Source organism: Xyrauchen texanus, chromosome 48 (assembly GCF_025860055.1).
Source record: "Xyrauchen texanus isolate HMW12.3.18 chromosome 48, RBS_HiC_50CHRs, whole genome shotgun sequence".
NCBI lineage: Eukaryota > Metazoa > Chordata > Actinopteri > Cypriniformes > Catostomidae > Xyrauchen > Xyrauchen texanus.
The window spans coordinates 7,958,341-7,982,813 of NC_068323.1; the positions used below are offsets into that span (position 1 = coordinate 7,958,341).

At 40.9% G+C, this 24,473-nt stretch overlaps 2 protein-coding genes across 3 annotated transcripts in view; one reads left to right on the forward strand and one right to left on the reverse strand.

Annotated features, from left to right (window-relative positions):
* Positions 1–24,473, forward strand: part of LOC127639485 (uncharacterized) — a 124,763-nt gene that overhangs the window by 14,360 nt on the left and 85,930 nt on the right. The window lies entirely within an intron of this gene.
* The window catches only part of LOC127639585 (uncharacterized), a 57,670-nt gene continuing 48,396 nt past the window's right edge, over positions 15,200–24,473 (reverse strand). Inside the window, exons 2-5 of one of the 2 annotated variants that reach the window (XM_052121686.1) lie at positions 23,234–23,572; positions 19,117–19,428; positions 18,410–18,529; positions 15,200–15,638 (exon numbers count right to left, since the gene is read on the reverse strand). In XM_052121686.1, coding sequence (XP_051977646.1) covers positions 15,631–15,638; positions 18,410–18,529; positions 19,117–19,428; positions 23,234–23,572 — 779 coding nt within the window. In that variant the 3' untranslated portion in view covers positions 15,200–15,630. The remainder of the gene's footprint in view (positions 15,639–18,409; positions 18,530–19,116; positions 19,429–23,233; positions 23,573–24,473) is intronic. The other variant, XM_052121685.1, reaches the window with a different exon arrangement.

The window sequence follows — 24,473 nt, forward strand, 5'->3', positions numbered from 1 at the left end:
AAAACAGATTTAAGTGCAACAAGAAATGTAAATATATATATATATGTATTTTATTTTTAGTGACCGGTTAAGTGCTTTTGGAAAAGATGTGTTTTTAGCCGTTTTTTGAAGATAGAGAGAGAGTTAGCGTCCCGGATTGAGTTGGGAAGGTCATTCCACCACCGTGGTATGATGAAACTGAAAGTCCGGGAAAGTGTTTTGGTGCCTCTTTGTTTTGGTATGACAAGGCGACGTTCCTTAGCCGACCGCAGGCTTCTGGCGGGAACGTAGCTCTGCATAAATGTTTTTAGGTATGCTGGAGCAGACCCAGTGACTGTCCTGTATGCCAGCACCAGGGCCTTGAATTTAATGCGTGCATCTACCGGCAGCCAGTGGAGAGAGACAAAGAGTGGTGTAACATGTGCTCTCTTAGGTTCATTAAAGACCAGACGTGCTGCTGCATTCTGAATCATTTGCAGAGGTCTAATAGCACATGCAGGAAGGCCTGCAATGAGAGCGTTACAGTAGTCCAGTCTAGTTATGACAAGTGACTGAACGAGCAGTTGTGTGGCATGTACAGAGAGGAAGGGTCTTATCTTCCTGATATTGTAGAGTGTAAATCTACATGACCTTGCAGTCTTTGAGATGTGGTGTGTGAAATTTAGCTTATCATCAATGGTTACCCCTAGATTTCTGACCGTTTTGGAAGGCGAAACTGTAGTTGGACCCAGCTGCACAGTGATGTTGTGTTCAACAGAAGGGTTGGCTGGAAAGAACAGGAGTTCGGTCTTGGCTGGGTTGAGTTGCAGGTGGTGTCCCTTCATCCAGGCTGAGATAGCTGCCAGACAGGCAGCGATTCGAGCGGTCACTGTGGTGTCGTTGGGCTGGAAAGACAAGTAGAGTTGCGTGTCATCAACGTAGCAGTGGTAAGAGAAACCATGTGACTGGATGATGGGTCCCAGTGATGTTGTGTATACACAGGACGAGACCGACTCAACCCTTAGATTGTAAAACCTGGCAAAGGTATTGGGTGTTGCCCGGCCCGCTGCTCTACAGATGTCTGCTAAGGAGGTGCCATGGGCCAGTGCCCACGAGGATGCCACACTTCACGTAGAGTGTGCTCGATCCCGCAAGGGGAGGTTCGAAAATTTGAGTTCAAAATTAATTTTAGTATCCGTTTACAACAACAGGACTGTGTGACGCTCCTGCAAATGATGTCATTTTGGTGAACTATTATATCGCACACAGTAAAGCACAACACATTGACATAGTAACTGCTTCAGCTTGTCTTTTATTTTCTTAATATTTGGTTAAAATTGCTTTATCTTGGTTTCCAGGTCCTTGAAATTACCAGAGATTCTCCACCGTGTACTTCAAGTATATCAAGCCAAAAATGTGTGTTGCTCTGCACAGCGATGAATGTGGCACAGGCGACTCTGTCCTGGTATAACGGAAGCAGTTTAGTCGCCACCATCAGTGTGTCTAATCTTAACTGGAGGCTGTATCTGGAGGTGGACTATCCGGATAAAAACAACTACAGCTGTGTTATCTCTAATTCATTCACTAACCAGACTGAACATCTCAACATTGCTGGTCTTTGTCAGATATGTTCAGGTGTGTCAGCAGTGTTAAAAGTCTGTTTTCAGAGCTGATGTGTGGCGCTGTTTACTGATCCTGTCAAACATTTGACTTTTAACCGAGTTTACTCCTCTGTTGATAGTGTTTCATTTTCATGTTGCATGTAAAATCGCTATTAGGCAAAACATTTTTGTATTTAAACAAAAATACTTGAGAAATAATTTGATGTGATCCCCTGATGTGTTTGGTGCTGAGACAGATTACGGGACATCTGTGATACCTGTGATGGAGGAAGATCCAGTTACTTTACACACTAATCTTACAGAACTAGAGAATAATTGTCATGTACGGTGGATGTTTGGACCTCAACACATTGTCATTGCTGACAACAAGAAAAAAACTGACATGATCTCTAAATATGACTGTAAGTGTAAGAAATTCGAAGGCAGGCTGAAGACTGATGAACAGACTGGAGATCTCACCATCATTAACATGACCAAAACAGATGCTGACCTTTTTTACCTAGAAGTCATTACATCTCGCCAATGCTACCAAATGAGTTTCAATGTTACAGTCTGTGGTGAGTAAACTAAATCATCATATCATATCACATACAGTATGTCAAATGACGCCAGTATACAGGAAAGATTCTCAGTTGGGCTTTTTACGCTACACTAAACATAAACCATTTTAAACAAATGTACTAAACACAAGTACAAACACAGTGTTTCATATACAAGCAGCACATCACCGCCATCGGATTAACACGAGAGCTGCGTTCCCATCCGGGGCCACGGCCATGTCGAAACGGCTCTCATAGAAACGGATGGCCCTCCTTGCGAGGGTATGAGTCTTTAGACGCTCTTTCTGTAGGACGATCCCACCTCTTGAGCCCTCCCACCTGCCTCCTCCTAGATCATGAGGGTTCACACAGGGAGGCACAGGGGGGCTGCGTCGAGGTTGAGTTGGATGTAAAATCCTGCCTGGATGTTTTGAGATTCACATTTGAGGGAACAGCTTATTGATTCAGAGTCCTTTCTTTGACTCTCCACACTCTCGAAGTGTATCAATGCAGTACTGCGTACTTGCAAAGCCCCGCAGGCCAGCTGTGTGCCAGTGCGTCTGCCCTGAGGGGAGCCTTTGTTCAGGCGTACCAGAGCGGGCAGTGGGAGGTCTCTCGGGAGGCAAACAAGTCTACCTGGGCCTTGCCGAACCATATCCAAATCAGCTGGGCAAGCGTTGTCGTGACAGCGCGTCTGCTACCACATTGAGGTTGCCGGGGACGTGAGTGCCACTCACGACCTGAGTTGCTGCTGGCTCCAAAGGAGGAGACGACGGGCGAGTCGTGACATTTGCCGGGAGCATACGCTGCCATGGCAATTTATGTTCGCTACCACGGTGGTGCTGTCTGAACTGACTAGGACATGTTTGTCCCGAACTAATGGGAGAAACTTCTGCAGGGCAAAGAAAACAGTCAGCAACTCTAGGCAATTGAGATGCAGCTGCTTGCCCGTTGCACACGGCGCCCCAACCCAATCTGGAGGCGTCGGTCGTGACCAAGACGCATCGGGACACCTGCTGCAAGGGTACTCCTACCCGTAGAAAGCAGAGGTCTGTCCAGGGTTTGAATGTCTGGCGGCAGACGGGGGTGATCGTCACACAGTGCTTGCCGCGGCGCCATGCTCATCTCGGGACTCGAGTCTGAAGCCAGTGCTGAAGCGGTCTTCTTTAAAAAGATGCATCCTGAAAAGGACATTCAACGCCGCTGTGTATTGCTCTAATAGAGGAAAATACTCTTTTACAAGAAATATCACTCTTTTAATACTCGTTTAAGCTCTTGCGCTGTCGAAGCGCCCAGGGGAAAACTGCACTGCCGTGCAAGGAAGGAGAAAGCCGCTGTAGTGCGCCGTAGATCCAACAGCAGAGAGCGTCAGAGGAACAGGAACGGGTGTGTGAATCGCAGCTCACTGCAGACACAACCATCGGCACCAAAGAAAATTTCTGAATGAACTCGAGGTATTTCTCCGCTTTTATATCCGTATGTCTGGGGGCGGGATTCGCAAATACTGTCTGCCAACTTCTCATTGGCCTTTTTTCATAGATCAGAGGCATATTCGGTGCTCAAGAGAGACCCCAAGTGTCGCTCCTTCGACACAACATCGAAGTGAATGACAGACGGGGAACTAATAATTAATGTTTATTAATTATTAATATAATATAGAGTGTAACTATTTGGTATACACAGTGTATTATAGGAACTGAGGTTGAAATGTCAAAATTCCCCAAAAAATACACACCTTTGTATGCCGTTGGCATTAACACAACCAAAATGATCGAAAAAAAATTAAATGAAAAAGACAAAAATGTCCCGAAGGTCAAACATGGGTTATTTAACTTGAAGCCATTTTTTGTACTTTTGATACTGAAGCACTTTTAATATCAGTTACTTTAAAGCTTTTACTTGAGTATTTTTCTCATTAACTAGTTTAACTTTTTTAACATTAGATTCAATTTCCATAAAAATATATGTACTTTTACTGAAGTATGATGATTGGGTACTTTTTTTTTATGTTAATGTTTAAAATAATTTGAGTGAGATATACGATCATATGCTTTAAGAAGGCGAGAACGCCTGTGAGGTGAGGTGAGGTGAGGTGAGGGGTGACGTTTCTGATCAATATCCATGTCTTTCCAAAACAAAGCGAATACAAGTCACTTGCAAAGAACAAGCATAGACGGTTTTTTAGGGCTGGGATATAATAGCGATTATTTTGCTTGCAATATAAAATTAATATTGTGAATATAGTGAAGATTTTAAAGTGCCTTATCATTTGCCACTTAATTTAGTAAAGAGTGCCTTATTAGACTAATTTCATAATCCTTCAGGGCTTCACAATAAATCTAAATGTGTAGTAAATGTGAAGTAAAACTTTCATTTCTTCTCTTATGATCCACAGATCATCTGCCGATCCCTGTCATCACCAATGACTCTTCTCAATGTCCTTCATCAGACTCTAAATGTGTTTTGGGGTGTTCAGTGGAGAATGTGACACAGATTGTGACTCTCTCCTGGTACAAAGGAAACAGTTTACAGTCGTCCAATAGCAGCTCTGATCTGAACAGAACAGACTTTATTTGTCTGGAGGTGAACTTCCAAGATAAAAGCAACTACAGCTGTGTGATCAACAACTCATTTGCCAACCAGACTACATATCTCAACATTGATGAACTCTGTCCATGTAAGTCATCAGTTGATATCAGTGTTTATTTACAGTGAAATCACTCTCTGCTAGCGATCTCTTATCTCTTCTAATCACTTCAATTATTGTTTTATTTCCGCCATTAAAAACTTGGAATTGAATTGAATTCTGCAGTAATTAAAAATCATACTTCTAATTTTCTTTTCCATCAGACATAAAATACTATAAAAGAAATATCGATACTTTGCATTTTTGTTTTGTGTGAATCTGAAAATAAAAGTTTTAATTAAATATTTTTTAAACGTTTTTTTGTTTTTTTTATGTTTTTACATTTATAGGCCTAAACTTATAATTTATTAACAACAATAAGCCTACAGAACATTATAAATGTTTTAATTACTTTTAATTTGAATAAACTTATTACTGTTTTCTTTTTGTTCATTACAGATCAGAGTGTGTGGAAACGTTTTGGTTGGAAAATTGTCCTTGGAATTGTAATTGTAATTGTAATTGTAGCATTAGTGATATATATGTGCCGTAAACATCAAAAGAGAACCAGTAAGTATGACCTAAATCTGATATATGAACCATCTGAGCATAAACAGTGTTAAAAAGAAGTGCCAAAATATGTTTTATAATCAACACTTCTGTGCACATAGTGCTTACAGTACAGTAGATGAAGTTGAAGATCACAAGGTCTTTCTGATGGTAACCTTGAATTTGTGTGCAGATGCCGAGGGAAGTCAAGATGTGGCCAGAGCAAGTTTTATATCAGGTCAGCAAAACATGAGATACAGTAGTCGAAGTTTCCCCAATTCATTGTATCTTGTGTAAACCATTTAACATACAGTCTAATACTGTCTAATGACATCATCATAACTGGACATTTGAAAGATTAAAGATTGTTTTTATTTATTAGAGGGATCTAGTGTTCACATCCTAAACAACAGCTCTAATCAAGAGGAAGAAGCAGGTTTGATTTTCTGTTCCTCTTCCACATATTCTTCACTGCAGTTCATGTCTTAAACCATTTACAGTAGATAGTGGGGACGAGTTCTCACTATTCTTCTTATTCAAACAAAACTAAAGGAACGCTAATGCTGCTAAAGGTTACTCAGACTATCTGTTACATATGTCACATCACTATTAAGGGAATAGTTCAATAATAAATACAACAAGTATCATCATTTACTCACTCTCTTGCCGTTCCAAACCCATATGACTTTCTTCTGTGGAACACAAAAGGAGATGTTAAGCAGAACGTTCAGTCTCAGTCACCATTCACTTTCAATGTATTGCAAGAAGATGCCATGAAAGTGAATAGTGACTGAGGCTTATACACTGCCTAACACCTCCTTCTGTGATCCACGGAAGATGTGAAGTCTGGGTTTGGAACGATATGAGGGTATTTCTGAGTGAACAATTCACTTCTTTTATTTAGGTTTCATGTCACTCCAGACTGTGTTCCTCATCTGACTGTAATAACATTTGGTTTATATTTTATGTAATAGGAACATCTAGAGAGAACAAACCAGACAACAGCGCTGATGATGCTGGAACAAACTTGCTTTCCCGATCATCTACCACAATAGTCTCAAAGGAATCCATAGCAATGAACTGCTGCTCAAAGAGACGATAGACCACATGATACACTACTGATCAGGGCTTTTGTTCAATTTAAACAATTGTTTACCTAAAAATAAAAATGATCATAATTTACTCACCCTCAATATATGGCCACTGATGGAAACCAATAAGCATTTGTTTTGTTTTTTTATATGTATCATGTTGATTTGTGTTAGGATACTAAGAGGCATATTACAACCGTATCACCCTGAGTAAATAATGACTTTTAATTTTCTTTACTTTATACTTTGCTTATGATATTATGCTTGTAATCAACTATAATGTCATATTCATTCATATCTTCATTGTGTAGTGCAGAGGTAGAGGCGTTTGGATCCATTTGCAGTAGTTTATTAACACAAGCGATCAAACAGAGAGAAGCAGACATAAACAGAAACAGGCTCTGATGAAGGGACAATCCAGTACTCGTAATCAGACACAGGCAAGGGTCAGGGCAGGCAGCAAGGGTTCACAGAGTCGAGAGTCCAGGCAGAGATCTAAGGTCCAGATAATAACAGGGAACAGGGAACAGGGAACAGGGAACAGGGAACAGGGAACAGGGAACAGGGAACAGGGAACAGGGAACAGGGAACAGGGAACAGGGAATAACGCTTGGTAATGTCAGCTGAGCAAAACAACACTTCGCAAAGTAACAATGAAAGGGACAGTCCAGATATAGGGGAGATAATGATGAACAGGTGACGGTGATGAGGATAAACAGATAAACCAGGCAGGGATGGAGATAGATAATGACCAGAGGGAACGATGGGAAGTGCAGTTCTAAAACTCCGGGGAGAGGGAGCGGATGAAACCAGCGGGAGGCGTAGCTGAGCGCTCCGTGACACATTGCTCTCATATACATTTATATTAGAAATGTACTCCTCATATGCTCAAACTGTATGTTAGAACATGATGTCCTTCACTCTGTATGGTGTTGTATAAGAGTTCAAGTTAACTCTATGACCTTTAGAGACTTTAGCGTATGGGTTTGGTGCTATTGTCTAAGTGATGTACAGCTGAGGCACACCATAACAGGATGTGTCTCCGACATTGTTAAACCTATCATGCTGAGATCAGGAATTTATGACTTATTTTAACATAAATACATATGAGAGCCTGTTTTATACCTTTCGATTAGAACAACCTGACCTGAGTTATTGCCTACATTTACATTTATGCATTTGACAGATGCTTTTATCCAAAGTGACTTACAGTACATTTATTACAGGGACAATCCCCCCGGAGCAACCTGGATTAAGTGTCTTGCTCAAGGACACAATGGTGGAGGTTGTGGGGATCTAACCAGCGACCTTCTGATTACCAACTCAACGCTTTAGCCCACTACGCCACCACCACAGCCTAACATCAGCCTAATATCAACATACACATAGTGTGTAGACCAAGTGTGCCGCACAAGCCCTCAAAAGTGAAGCCAAAACGTCTCGATCGCCCCCCGGTGACTGGTCCTAGTATAGGTCATAAACCCCGCCTCCCCATGTTATTCAACGGGACACCAACTAAACAATTAAATTACACTTCACATATCTTTTTTCCAAAGATAGTTTCTGTCATTTACTGTCGTTTCTATCACGTTGATGTCATTTCAAGTGTTTGTTTTCAAAATAAGTTTGTTTTTAGTTATTTGATGCTATAAAAACGCTGCTGTGACATCATGATTGACAGCTGTGATTGACAGGTTCTCTGAGCGAAGTAGTCACTGAAGCACCAACGGACTTTTTTTCGGGATCTTCGGAGGACTGAGAGATTGGAGCTTTAAATGTAATATCTAAATTTCTATAATTAATTATTTCACACCGTCAAAAGTCAAAAGTACAGGGGCGTGTGCTTGCGATTGATTCAGCGAGAGTGAGGGCGGGGCTTTGATTTCGTGGCTTTACTTCCTGCTCACTACTGCGCAGGTCTGGTCCTGAAATCGCAACTGCGCAGACTCAAGTCCCAAGATGTCAGCGCCATATCGGGACACTGGCGGCTTCAGTTCTCACCAATGGAAAAGATCGAAGGGGCGTCGTCCATCTTTTTTTACAGTCTATGGTGTAGTAGACCCTAACAAATCATTCGGGGCAGACTTCCACTCTTCCGCTCTCCGCATCTGACTCCAACTATGAGGCGTCAGCTCAACTTAACTTTTTAAATTTACTTAGTTCATTGGACGAGACAATGTACTATCAGTCTTATGACTATATCATTTTAGAGTTATCATTTATTAAGTTACATTTATTCAATATATTTATTTTTATATTGGTTTTATTTTATGTATTCCTTCTACAAACCATCTGAGTTGAGTGACAAAAAATTCCACTGTGCTTTATTAATAAATTGTATTTTGAATAATTAAATTACAGTAGTATGCTTGCGATATTTTGTTAATCTCTTACATTAATTATATCACTGTTTTTACCTTTTATCATTGTATATCTGTTTTTCTGATGTTCTGACTTACTGTAAATATACTCAAGATGATTCACCAGCTTTATTGTAGAAATAGAAAAACATATTGGTAAATATAGATAAAAAAGTAGCATATATATGATAGCATCACATGAGTGAAGTGTTAATATATATATGCACACTATTACACACTAATGTCATGGATAAAATCGTTGCATATTGGCAAAGGCATGAAATTAATTTACCAAAATAACACAAGAAGACTAAACAACAATGTGAGCAAATACAAGTGAAAGTGAATGACATTATTTGTGTTTTTAATGATGTTTGTAATGTGAGACATGAAAACTGAAAGTGCTCTTCTATCAAACAGGACAGACGAGTAACGACTGCATTAGACAGACATCACTTATCCAGTGATATTACAATGACCTTGAGAAACAGTATCATAAGCTTTGAGGTCATGCTATTGTACTCCTAAACATTGACAACATGTACTATATGCATACACATTTAACATTGATCAGTAAAAATATGGACAGATAATATTGATTATTCATACAGCATTCACACATGTGACCAGCCACATAAGTGATAGTCAGACACAATATGATTGATAAAGTGATTGTGAATTGAATGTCTACTATGTCCATTACCCTTCATATGAGCTGACAATCTCTGTATATTCACATCTGAATGAATCTCATTGTCATAAACTGAACCTCTCCTTTGCTCCAAACCTGTCAGGTAAAATAAATAAAAACCCTTGTGCAACTTATACTGAAAAGATTGATTGTATTATTAACAGAAGAGTTCAGGTGTGACCACAAACAGACAAAATGAAAAATCAAATAAACTTTAGGTTGTTAAATCTTTATTCACATTAATAATGTATATAATAAGATGTTTATCTTGTGCCTTAACCTAACCGTACAGACATACACAAAACATTTTCTGTTTGTTTTAAGTGCATTATGGGAACCCAAAAAGGTAAAGCCACTAACTGTAACTGACTGATCCAGGTTTAACTTCATAATGCACATATGGCCAGAATTACAGCTACACACCCTGAAAGAACTGGAGAAAGGAGGGATGAACCTAAAAATGAGAACAAAATAATTAAGGATTATGTTAGTATCAGATACAGATGCTGAAGATGCTGAGGGAGGTCAGGATGCTGAGGGAGTTGAAGATGCTGAGGGAGTTGAAGATGCTGAGGGAGTTGAAGATGCTGAGGGAGGTGAAGATGCTGAGGGAGGTGAAGATGCTGAGGGAGATGAAGATGCTGAGGGAGCTGAAGATGCTGAGGGAGTTGAAGATGCTGAGGGAGGTGAAGATGCTGAGGGAGGTGAAGATGCTGAGGGAGGTGAAGATGCTGAAGATGCTGAGGGAGATGAAGATGCTGAGGGAGGTGAAGATGCTGAGGGAGTTGAAGATGCTGAGGGAGATGAAGATGCTGAGGGAGATGAAGATGCTGAGGGAGTTGAAGATGCTGAGGGAGTTGAAGATGCTGAGGGAGGTGAAGATGCTGAGGGAGTTGAAGATGCTGAGGGAGTTGAAGATGCTGAGGGAGTTGAAGATGCTGAGGGAGGTGAAGATGCTGAGGGAGGTGAAGATGCTGAAGATGCTGAGGGAGGTGAAGATGCTGAGGGAGCTGAAGATGCTGAGGGAGGTGAAGATGCTGAGGGAGCTGAAGATGCTGAGGGAGGTGAAGATGCTGAGGGAGGTGAAGATGCTGAGGGAGGTGAAGATGCTGAGGGAGGTGAAGATGCTGAGGGAGCTGAAGATGCTGAGGGAGGTGAAGATGCTGAGGGAGGTGAAGATGCTGAGGGAGTTGAAGATGCTGAGGGAGTTGAAGATGCTGAGGGAGGTGAAGATGCTGAGGGAGGTGAAGATGCTGAAGATGCTGAGGGAGGTGAAGATGCTGAGGGAGCTGAAGATGCTGAGGGAGGTGAAGATGCTGAGGGAGCTGAAGATGCTGAGGGAGGTGAAGATGCTGAGGGAGGTGAAGATGCTGAGGGAGTTGAAGATGCTGAGGGAGCTGAAGATGCTGAGGGAGGTGAAGATGCTGAGGGAGCTGAAGATGCTGAGGGAGGTGAAGATGCTGAGGGAGCTGAAGATGCTGAGGGAGGTGAAGATGCTGAGGGAGGTGAAGATGCTGAGGGAGCTGAAGATGCTGAGGGAGGTGAAGATGCTGAGGGAGTTGAAGATGCTGAGGGAGGTGAAGATGCTGAGGGAGTTGAAGATGCTGAGGGAGTTGAAGATGCTGAGGGAGGTGAAGATGCTGAGGGAGCTGAAGATGCTGAGGGAGGTGAAGATGCTGATGGAGGCGAAGATGCTGAGGGAGTTGAAGATGCTGAGGGAGGTGAAGATGCTGAGGGAGCTGAAGATGCTGAGGGAGGTGAAGATGCTGAGGGAGCTGAAGATGCTGAGGGAGGTGAAGATGCTGAGGGAGTTGAAGATGCTGAGGGAGGTGAAGATGCTGAGGGAGTTGAAGATGCTGAGGGAGTTGAAGATGCTGAGGGAGGTGAAGATGCTGAGGGAGCTGAAGATGCTGAGGGAGGTGAAGATGCTGATGGAGGCGAAGATGCTGAGGGAGTTGAAGATGCTGAGGGAGGTGAAGATGCTGAGGGAGCTGAAGATGCTGAGGGAGGTGAAGATGCTGAGGGAGTTGAAGATGCTGAGGGAGTTGAAGATGCTGAGGGAGGTGAAGATGCTGAGGGAGCTGAAGATGCTGAGGGAGGTGAAGATGCTGATGGAGGCGAAGATGCTGAGGGAGTTGAAGATGCTGAGGGAGGTGAAGATGCTGAGGGAGCTGAAGATGCTGAGGGAGGTGAAGATGCTGAGGGAGGTGAAGATGCTGAGGGAGTTGAAAATGCTGAGGGAGTTGAAGATGCTGAGGGAGTTGAAGATGCTGAGGGAGGTGAAGATGCTGAGGGAGCTGAAGATGCTGAGGGAGTTGAAAATGCTGAGGGAGGTCAGGTTGCTGAGGGAGGTGAAGATGCTGAGGGAGTTGAAGATGCTGAGGGAGGTCAGGTTGCTGAGGGAGTTGAAAATGCTGAGGGAGTTGAAGATGCTGAGGGAGGTGAAGATGCTGAGGGAGGTGAAGATGCTGAGGGAGTTGAAGATGCTGAGGGAGGTGAAGATGCTGAGGGAGCTGAAGATGCTGAGGGAGCTGAAGATGCTGAGGGAGGTGAAGATGCTGAGGGAGCTGAAGATGCTGAGGGAGTTGAAAATGCTGAGGGAGGTCAGGTTGCTGAGGGAGGTGAAGATGCTGAGGGAGTTGAAGATGCTGAGGGAGGTCAGGTTGCTGAGGGAGTTGAAAATGCTGAGGGAGCTGAAGATGCTGAGGGAGGTCAGGTTCCTGAGGGAGTTGAAGATGCTGAGGGAGCTGAAGATGCTGAGGGAGGTCAGGTTGCTGAGGGAGGTGAAGATGCTGAGGGAGTTGAAGATGCTGAGGGAGGTCAGGTTGCTGAGGGAGTTGAAGATGCTGAGGGAGGTCAGGATGCTGAGGGAGTTGAAGATGCTGAGGGAGGTCAGGATGCTGAGGGAGTTGAAGATGCTGAGGGAGGTCAGGTTGCTGAGGGAGTTGAAGATGCTGAGGGAGGTCAGGATGCTGAGGGAGTTGAAGATGCTGAGGGAGGTCAGGATGCTGAGAGAGGTGAAGATGCTGAGGAAGCTGTGCATGTGCTAACTGACTGAACTCAAGGGCAGAACAAAACCAGGAATGTCTGGAAAGTCAAATACAACCAGTTTGAGAGAGACTTGCCTCGTTTTTCAGGAGAGTGGAAAGTGAATGTCCAGGGAAAGAAACCAGTTGATTTCTTTATGCATCTTTTCCCCACAGATCTGATAGATGAAATGCACAACACTAACTTGTATGCACACCAAAAAAGGAAAAGAAAATCTGGCCATGACAATAGAAGAAATTAAGACTTTTCTAGGAATAAATATGGTCATGTCATACCGAGTATAGTCTATACAGTTCCACATTGTTGGTTTTTCCAACCAGTGTTTGTTAAACAGCATTAAAACCCAATACAGTTTCATGATTTTCACATAATACACAGTTTTATTCATGAGTCTATTAACGACATATTGCTTCAAGTTGAACGCTCAAATACATGCGAATAACTTCCTGAAAAATGCATGTTAAAATAAAAAATAAACAATTGTTTTTATTTATGCCTGTGTAACAGGTTAAAGAATGACAAATACTTTTGCAACATTTCTTTCTCTGTTTTGTGGGTATGTGAGTTTATTTCACCAAAATATTGTATTGTTCAGTCATTTCATGGTAGTTTATAGGTATTGGGAGAGTTAATTGTTGTGTAAGTGCGCCCTCTATTGGAGGGAGGCTATAGTTGTGTTAGAGAGGTGCACATCAGTGCAATGTAAACTTGAAATATACCTGTTGTAACTTTAGTTTTAGTGCACATGGTAATTTGTACGGGTATTTTATGATGAGTGCACATACATTTAGTCGAGATGTGTTGAGAACTTTGCTATTTTGAGAGCTTAAGAAATTGCTAACATTGCTAACCTCGTGTTTTGTTTTGCTGTTATTGTAGAATAATCATTTTTTAGATGGTATAATAATCATTCTTAGATGTTATATAGTTCATATTTCTTGTATTCTCTTTTGCTGACTGATAATGTATTAATGTTGCAGCACATGCTCAAATATGTTTTTATATATCAAAATACTTATATGAGTTTCTAGGCCTTTGTGTGAGCCAGGAGAGAGCATATGAGGTTACTAAAAGTGTTGATACTGCAGAGAACACAAAGAATGGTATATAACCTTGAAATACAGGATGTACTTCTTTAATCAGTTATTATATGAATGGTGTCTTGTATTTTTGCAGCTGGTGTTTTGCTGTTTCTGTTAATTAGTAGTATTCTGACATATATCCTTGGTGTATTTCCTTTATGCTGACACGTATCTCTAAAATATATGGTGTGTCTCATTAAAATACAGGATGCACTTCTTACAAAAACACTTTTAATAAGTTAGATATCTCTTATATATGTTATGTTTCTGGCATGGTGTTTTACCTTGATGAGTTAAATATCTTTGGAGCTTGTATTTTCTTTCATTAATCAAATGATACTGTGTATGAACAAACAAGGCCGCCTCATTATGAGGGTACACTGAAATGTAGGGCAAAGGTAAAAAGTATTTGATGGAGACATGGCTGTTTACGCAGATGTTTCTAGGAGTTGATGTACTCTGTCCATGAACTGTAACATGATGTCAAGTTATGAGAGGCTACCAAAGATATATGTTTCTTTTTCTTTTTAATAGATAGACGAGGGATCTCCCACCAATATTTAATTAACAAAGGATGTAGAACATATTGGTGGGAAAGAGACAAGGCAGTGACCTCATAGGTCAGAGATAGTGGGTAACAAGATAACAAAAAGGTATATAAACTGAGAACTTAGGATAATGAGGCAGAACAGACAGCTGGTCGGTCTCATGTTTGTTGGTGTTCAATAAACTACAACTTTGGCATCTGGAACTCAAGACTCCGAGAGTTTTCTTACAACTTAGAGAGATTCATCGCGATATTCCACGACACTGTATGCTAGCGCTCGCATTTCATCTTGTTGTGATGTAGCCCAGATGTTTCAGTTGTCCTTTTTTTAATGTTAGGCTGATTCTGATTGAAGATAGAATCCTGAACTTTTGCTCTCTTTGAAATTGTACAGAATAAAGTGCCTTTAGGAACATCAGTGTCAAAAGGAAAAATAAATCCTGACTCAGGTTGTAAAAATGTATTGAGCACAAACTTTCAAAATGATATTTGTTGCCCCTATTAAATATTGAATCCCAATAAATGAGGGAAATAAAGTCCTTTTGTAGAGAAACAGATGAAAATGTAAGTCCTTATTCAGTATAAATCGTAACATCTGGCACGTTTACATCTGTAAAATTGAGCTCACATGTACAACACAGTGAGAATGGATTGCATCACTTCAGAAGACCTGGAATAAACCACTGGAGTTGTCTGGATTACCTTTGTGATGCCTTTATGTCCATTTTGGAGCATGAAAGTTTTGGATCATATTAACTTGCATTGAACTGACAAACACATCTCAGACATTCTTCAAAATATCTTTGTTTTCCACAAAAGAAAGTAATTTGAGTTTAAGATGACATGACAGTAATTCAATAATGAGTGGATGTTCGTCAATTGTTGGTGTTGATATATTATAATCTAATATACTGTAATGCATGTTTCCAGCATGAAATGCAAATGTCAGCAGCAAAGAATGAAAATGGGGGCTGGAACATTCCAGTTTTCCCGCCTTTGGGGCCAAATGTGTGTGAACATGTTCTGACATTAGAGAAAAGTAACTGGTATTAAGAAAGACTACTGGATTGAAACCAGGGTTCTTCGTATTAACAGAGATTTATTTGGTAAATAACAGTATAAAAACAGTATAAAAGAAGTTCTACTCCACAAAGTCTATTAAAATGTTATTCACTTACATGTCAAAGCAACATCAAACAATAATAAAATGGTTAGTAAATAACGGAAACAATTGAGGATACAGACACAAAACTTAATATCTCAAATACTTAAAAACGACACATCTAGACATCCAGTGCAGTTCTTGTGTTATAAAACTGATTCTGTGACTTGTTAACTATTTGCTTTGAAATACGAAAGTGTAAAGAACCACCGATGCTTTGTAAGGCAGATATGACATGTGGGGCGGCTGTGGCTCAGTTGGTAGAGCGGGTCGGCCACTAATTAAATCCTGCAAAGTCGAGTTGACGTGGTCTTAGCTTGTCTTAACACTCGAGTATTCGGTGAGATCTGCTCCATTAGTTTCCTGTAAGAAAACAGAAACAATTACAGATGGAGGGAAACAGACAGGAACTGTATTGAAGCTCCAGATACTTTATTCAAAGCTGCAAGCGAGAGAAAAATATTCAGGAAATAAAAACTGCACCAAACTGCAAATTAACCACAAAAAGATCCTTAATTAAAGTTTAGTGTCAGATGTTTAGCTCCCAAAAGGTTGTTTAGCAAACCAATAACATCTCCATCCGTCCCGCCAACTCAATTGTCAAAATCATGTAAAATTTGAGCTGATGATCTTTCAGTGGATTCATCATAATTTCTACATGTAGTCTAGGGATGTTCCGATACCATGTTTGAGAACAGAGTTCAAGTACTTTTGTTTAAAGTACTCGCCGATACCTGAACTCAATATCAGCAGTTTATTTCAATTTCATCACCAAAATTATTTTGAAGTAAATTAATTAATTAAAATTGTAAATCAAATGAAAGTATAACAATTAATTTTGAACAGAACATCACAGATGTGAGATATTGCTTGAATATAACACCGTTACTATTGATTTATTAGTATTATTTTTAGTTATTATTATAAAAGTGAATATTACATTACATCTAACTACAAAAATAAAGAGCAGTGATTGAGGTTTGAGAGTAGTTTGAGTCTTTAAGTTATTGTCTGCACATTTCCACTGTAAGACCTAAAGCACTTATCCAATATTTATCCTGCTGGTATCCATTGACAACAGACAACAGACTGTGTTTAATTTAATCCCACACACAACAGATATTTTAAACAAGACTGGCATTTAAACTTGTATAACCGGATTCCCGTGTGAGCTCATCACGGACATGCAAATACGAGTGTCCGAATGAAGGTGCCTCTTGGTCAAACACGGAGCGGATACCAAATTGAGTCAGTACTCATGCTACTGATTTGAAGACTGGTATTGTTACTTTTATTTTATTTTTGTCTTGATACCACAGTACGTTTACTTTTGACATCCGTAAGTGCAAATCTCCATTGCTCTACTTTGCATGTTCATGAGTGAAAAGTGAAACAAAAACAACACTTTTGCTTTTCACTCAAGATTTTCACTGTAAAACAACTTAAAATTCGGCTTTTTCTTCACTAAAACATATCGTATATCTTCAGAAGACTTGGAATATGACGCACAAGCTGCATGGATTACTTTTATGACACTTTTGGATCCTTGAAGCTTCATCAACTATCATTGAATTGAAACCAGGAAGCAGAATTCCTTTATTATTCCTACTTTCATGTTTCACAAAAGAAGAAAGTGGAGGACAAGCTGGAACAAGTTGGAGCAACATGAGGGTGAGCTCATTTTTGGGTGGACTTTTTCCCTTTAGTTTATTTCTATATTCCTTTTCTTCACCACTAATACCATAAACTCATTTGTTTAAAAGTCAGAAGCAATAATTATACAGAATATTTGCTCAGGCTGTCGTCGGAAACAAGCGAGAATAAATAGATACTAATGTCAAATATTCAATTGACCTTTATCACATTTCCGTGTTCACAAAACGTAATCTTCGAGATGTAGCATTAATCAACAGGAGTGTGGAATTATTATGGTCTATTTATGTACAATTCATCTCAAATACTAAATCTCAACAGACGATTCACCTTTAAATCATTACATTTACATGACTCAGAATGATGAAACATTAAGATGCCTTCTATATGATTGATATTGTACATTTATTGATAGATGTTATTTTAATGGGGTGTATCTATAGGATTATGCAGCACTTCACAGAGTAAAACTTGTTTAGTTTAGAAAATATGTACAAACAAGAGTACATATAGCACATTAAAGAGCATTAGAAGGGGTTTATATCACAAAATATGAGCAAAAGTATGATTGAATTGCTTTCATGTCTTAACTTTTCTAAATAATCTCCAGGTTTGATATAAGATCAGTTCAGATGACGGAATATTTCCATCTCAAGAGTCAGAAAATAACGAGTTTAATAACTTTAAACATGAGTAATATCCTCATGTGATGATTCAGGAAGTGTTTACTGATGACAAGATCTGCACAGTAAAATGAATTAAAGTCATAAAGTTTGAATGTAATGAATGTGTCAATAATAGAGATGATAAAGTGTCTCCAGCGATATTAATATTAATATAAATGGGAGATTAACACGATGCAATAGTGAAAACAACGTTACAAGCACAATTGGGTTTAAACACGTTGAGTTCATTAAAATAAAAGAAGACACATAATAAAGTGCTGCTGTGTCAGATAAACTGTTTAAACTGTTGGAGTTTATTGTCAAGCACATCTCAGTGAGTTTAATTGATTTATAAACACTGATCGGCCATTGATAGAAGGACGTTTGATTGTGCTACTGTTCAGAGATGGACGTGATGACGCGGTCTGTGATAAAGGTCGATTCTTTCAAAAAGAGAATTATTTTCTTGATGCATGAATGATGGAAGCACACACTGAATGCATCAATACAAGCAGACACACAAATATTATTTCTCTACTGATGCTGAACTTTAAACAGACAGACAGACAGACAGACAGACAGAAAGACAGACAGACACTGTGCACACAGCAAACCGGTTTCTTACCGTATTGTGAACATATTGTGCACAAAAGTTTGGTTGAGCATAATGTATCTCATCTTCATGAGATTGGACTGTTTGAAAAATAAGTTTATATACTATAAGTTAACTATAAAAATCATTGATGAGATTTGATATTATATTATGGCAGTTTTTGTAAAACAATAAAAGGTTCATTTGGTTGTAATAATACTTGCCCTCTTGACTTGCTTGTTTGCGATCTCTGATGTGGCAGTAAATCACTCCAGAAACTGCAATTATCACCAATGCCATCACTCCAGCAACTATCAGTGATATGAGATATGAACGTGTCTGTTCTGTAATGGACAAACAGAAAAAAGTCATTAGTGCAAATGAGTCCAGCCAAGACACTATGAAACATCAGCAGATCAGAGAGAGAAAATCAGAACAAACTAACATTTTAAAAACATTTCACCACTGAAGTCATAATTGTGAAAATCAGATCTGCCTTTGATCAGAGAGTGTTTGATCTAAGAGTCAAACAAGACACAGTGCAGGAAGATTCCCAAAAAACTACTAAAACTGTGTTCTTGAGTTCTTTTTGAAAATATATTTACATTTACATTTATGCATTTGGCAGGCGCTTTTATCCAAAGCGACTTACAGACCCTTATTACAGGGACAATCCCCCCGGAGCAACCTGGAGTTAAGTGCCTTGCTCAAGGACACAATGGTGGTGGCTGTGGGGATTGGACCAGCAACCTTCTGATTACCAGATTACCAGTTATTTGGTTTAGACCACTACACCACCACTACTTTGACCAAGTTCTAAATCAAATGACGAGTTGCAGCTCATGAAGATAAACCTGCACAATGTTTCTGATGTCCTGCAGTATTAATAATCAAGACAGACCAAGAGACTCTAATATCACCACTGACACACCTGAACACATCTGACAGACTTCATTAATGTTGAGATGTTTAGTCTGGTTTCTGATGGGATTGTTGATCACACAGCTGTAGGTGTTGTTCTCCTGATATTCCACCTCCAGAGGTAGAGAGAGACTGCTGATGAGATCAGACACACTGATGGAGGACAATAAACTGTTTCCTTTGTACCAGGAGAGAGTCACATGTGTCACAGTCATTACTGAACATTGAAAGACACATTTTGGGCTCAATGATCTTCCTGAGGATGATGATGATGATGAACAGTTTGAAGAGTTATTGATAATGACAGGAACAGGCAGAGGAGCTGGAAAAAATTAGAAAAAAGTTCAAAATATTTTTATTTTAAACTATCCCTTTAATATCTCTATTAGTAAATAAACATCTAGTGACTAGTCAGTGGTGGTTTAGTATTTTACACTGTGACCTGCAGGGGAGCAATAGCAGTTCAGTGATCAGAAAGAAAACGTCTTGGTTACTAATGTAACCTCCATTCCCTGATGGAGGGAACTAGATGTTGTGTCCATGTAGTGACAATAGAGGTCACTCCTGGGAGCCCCAGACATCTCTGATCTTTGAGAAAAGGCCAATGAAAATTGGTCAGTGGAATTTGCATGCCACTCCCCTGGACATACGGGTATATAAGGAGCTGGAAATGTAAGCCACATTCAGGTTTCGCACTAAGGCCATTTCAGCGGGTAGTTCAGTGTTGTGGCAGGAGGGACACAACATCTCACTCCCTCCATCAGGGTGTAGCGCTGCCACATAAGTATGGAATATATATATATATATATATATATATATATATATATATATATATATATATATATATATATATATTACTGTTAAAAATCTAATTGTTCTTAGAAAACAGCCATAATTAATATATGTTATTTTCCTGGGTTTATTGCAAAGTTAAGTTTTTGAGTTCCCGTTTTACTCTCGCGAGAGTTCTGTCGCTAAGCTCCAGGGAATTCCCATTGACGTCTCTCCAAATCAGCCGGGTGACTTTTTTCTTCCGTTTAAATGGAGCCGGGAAACCGGCGTTCGGGAGCGACACGTTTATGCTCAAGGGGATTTATGATCGATCGCGCGAAAACCTCCTCCAGAAGCTGTTACAGACTGTGAACAGAAAGACACTGTGGGATTATCTTTTTTGTTGATTTTTCACCTTTGGATTTCGTCACAGAACAGCGCTGCTTCACATCGAGCTCACGGACTTAACACACAACCACCGGTGAGGCCGATTCAACACACACACATAAACAGGACATTGTACGGGACTCCTATAGTCATTCCATCTACTTTTCATTTATAATTTTTTTTGCTTTCTTGTTTGTCTTTTGTACATTTGTATATATATATGTCTGGATTCACTTTGATGTTTTTTCTTCTACTTATTGTAAATACACCTTGGGTTTAAATCGAGCTGTTGTCTTCCTAGCCTTCTTTTTTTTATAAACTTCACCATACAAACTTGGGGTCAAGACCGTAGTTTTTGTGTATCATCTCCTATAAATCTAGGCTGAGCGTTACAAGGGAACGGAGGTTAAGTTAGTAACCAAGAGGTTCTCTTTCTGTTACTCACTCGACGTTGTGTCGATGTAGTGACACTAGGGGTCCCTATGAAACACGCCACAACAACTGAACTGTGTTACAATGACTGGAGGTGCGAGACGGGCAGAACTCTCGTAGCCAGCGCATCAGGCCAACACGCAACTACCCCCAATGCAATTGTAGGCGTCAAACGGTCCACTGCACCTCGGGGACAAGCCGACTGCTCAAAAAATATGAACAGGCTGACCCATACGCGGCCTCTTCTATTTTTTCTACCAAAAAGGAATGAAATAGTTCAGCTGGGGGCCATATAAGGTCCACATCAGGGGTTGTCCCTCTAAAGAGGATGACACCACAGAGACCACACCCTGCGGTGTGGAATAAGACACATGGTCTAACAGAGTTCAGTCGGAAGTAAGTTATGTGGAAGGGACCCGTGGTAGATCATACCTGAAGGGGGGGAAGAGTTACTATAAACATGGTGACAAAGAGGCCTCTGCCCAAGGAAGACGTGGTTTACCAACGGGGAAACCGTTTGGCGGAAAAAAACATCACACAGGGTTATCAACGGGATAACCAACGCATGTGGAGCACCTAACCCAGTACAGATCTGAAACATGTACTGGGCCGGTAGCGAGTTTCTGCAAAAACTCACCAGCCACTGGGCTAAGCATGAAGGACATCCAGTGTCCACACTCTTGTCAACAAGGCTTTGAGAGGGAGCGCACGTCTTCGCCTCAAGGGAGGGGAAAGGCGCTATATGCAAGCAGTACACCCGGCCAACTTACCTGTTTAAACCTGACAACACACGGGATGAAACGTGCTCAACCCGGAGGTTGTAGAACCTCGCAAAGGTGATGGGTATTACCCAGCCTACTGCTCTGCAGATATCTGCTCAGATCCCAGGTGGAATGGGCGCGCAGCCCTGCAGCGGTGGCACGTCTTGGGTGTGGTATGCCATAGCGATGGCGTCAATGAACCAGTGGACGTTCCTCTGTTTGGAGACAGCGCTTCCTTTCCGCTGTCCACCAAAGCAGACAAAGAGCTGCTTGGAGCTTCTAAAGCTCTTCGTGCAGTCTAAGTAGCTACGCAAAGAACGCACCGGACACAGCAACGCCAAGGCTAGGTCTGCCTCCTCCTGAGGCAGCGCTTGCAGGTTCACCTCCTGATCTCTGAATGGAGTCGTGCAAACCTTGGGCACATAGCCCGGTCGGGGTCTCAGGATGATGTGAGAGTAACCCGGACCGAACTCCAGGCACAATTCGCTGACAGAGAAGGATGGGTCGGAGAACCAAGTCTGGTTGGGCCAATAAGTGCGTCTGTGCGGAGGGGAGCCTCGGTCAGAGAGCACCAGAGCAGGCAGTGGGAGGATTCCCGGGAAGCGAACAAGTCTATCTGCGCTTGACCGAATCGACTCCAAATTATTTCGACCACATGAGGGTGGAGTCTCCACTCTCCCCTGAACGTGACCTGCCACAACACTGTGTCCGCTGTGCTGTTGAGGTGGCCTGGGATATGAGTGGCTCGCAAAGACTTGACTCCAGAGGAGGAGACGGCGGGCAAATTTTGACATTTGACGAGCGCGTAGGCCGTCTACGCAATCGTCGCTGTGTTGTCCGGATGGACCAACACATGCTTGCCACGGATAAATGGCAATAGCCTCCACAGGGCAAGTAATACCGGTAGCAACTCGAGGCAGTTGATGTGCCAACACAGTCGCGGGCCAGTCCAAGGACCGTCGGCTGCGTGCCCATTGCACACAGTGCCCTAGCCACGCTTGGAGGCGTCCGTCCACTAACCCGCCATGAGACGGGCCGGCGGTCTCATCCCAGAACTCAACCGGGGAATATGATCGTCCTGGGGAATGGGAGGTCCGTGGGGGGTTTCCCGGCAGAGAAGCTCCCATTGAAATCCCCAGATCGCCCCCAGTGCTAACCGACTCTGCCTCATACCCGTAGGTAGAAGGACCGAGCCGGGAAGCCGTCGGGGTAGCTTTCCCTTTGACTAAGGAAAGCCACGACCGCAACGTAGCCATGGTCATACTCTCACAATGAGGACATGAACCATCCACGAACGCCGTCTTCACGTTGGATGACAGAAGGGGAACCTCAATTGCTTGACTCAACCTGACCGTATTGTCTATATTATCTAACTCTGCAGTGTATATATTCTGAGTTATGAAAGTCTTGGTTCATCCTAGTTTAATCCACTATAGGACTCCACTAATGGGGATATTTCTTGTCTGCTGCTTTTAACCTACATTGAGGTTCTTTCTCATGTGTCCCACACAACATCGTCCTGGCGGGGAATTCAGTGAAGAGTGATGCCTTTACTTTAGGCTACTCCCAGATAATTCATTCATATTTTGCATTATTTATATAATGACATATCGATCCATGAATTGACTTATTAGCTCATTAATGAACTGAAGAGAGTGTCCGATTAATGAGACAACTCAACTGTGCAGGACTGAGAAACTCTTTTGTTATATTTATCCATTTTTGTTCAAGAATTGAAATCAGTGAACACAAATGACACGTGACGGTTGAACTCACCGTATACAGTAACATTGAATCTCTTGTATGAGTTTCCTCTGTTACTGATGATCATTAGGTTATAAAGTCCAGAGTGTTTGATTCTGATGTTTCTGATGATGAGAGATCCAGTCTGATCATCCAACTGCAGTTTGTCTTTGAATCTTCCATCATCACCATCATCTATAAAGCTCAAGTTGGCCCGTTTAATAATTTCAGCTATTCGAGTCTCTTGAGGTCCAAACATCCACAGTATCTGATCATCTCTCTGTATTTCAGTAAGATCAGTGTGTAGAGGGACAGAATCTCCCTCCATCACCGACACTGACTTCAATCCATCCGTATCAACACCAAACACACCTGAAGAACAAAGAGAAACATTTAAAAACTTATTTTAGAAAATAAACAATCAAACAAATCTTGTCAATGACTAAAACTACATCTTAAAATATCTGGGGTTATTTTGTACCCAAATGCAGTTTTGAGTCTGTTGGGTCATTTTCACTGACAGTAGAAACAAAACACCCCAATAAACACCTGCAACCGTCCGTCTGATTTATCTGTCCAAAACTGAGTTAAAGTGGATCATTTTTAAGAGTCATTTTGTCTTTTTTTCTGTCCAAGAGAACATTTCTGAGGCACATGAATGAAATTAATGTTCAGATTGAATCTGTATCTTTCATTCATTACATATCCATTATAAAAACAAACAAACAAATGAAAAAGTAAAAGCAACTTTTTAGCAGTTATCTGGTGAATTATTTACTAAAACAAAGAGTTTTTTCTTTAAAAAAGAATGCATCATGCATTAGGAATATCATAATGTAGAAAAGTGACCTGAACTTTTTCATCTGTATGAAGTGAAAGTTCAAGCAAGACAACAGATTAACTAGAATGATGATCTCAGTTTAGTCCGCTGCATTAAAATATACCTTAATTACATTAATAACAATATTTTTACGCCAAACACAGTTTTCATCTGTGGAACACAAATGTAGATCATTTAATGAAGATATGACGTCTGTTTGTCCATACAATGCAAGTGAATGGTGACCAAACTTTCAAACTCCAAAAATGACATAAAATAATCTTAAAAGTAATCTGTACATCTCCAGTGATGTAATCCACGTCTTCTGAAGTGATCTAATCGATTTTAGTCGAGAACAAACCAAATTATAACTTCTTTTCCACTGAACATCTCGTCATTGCAGTCTCTAGACACCTTGATTTAACTTTCTCTTGACATGCACCGAGCGCTCGA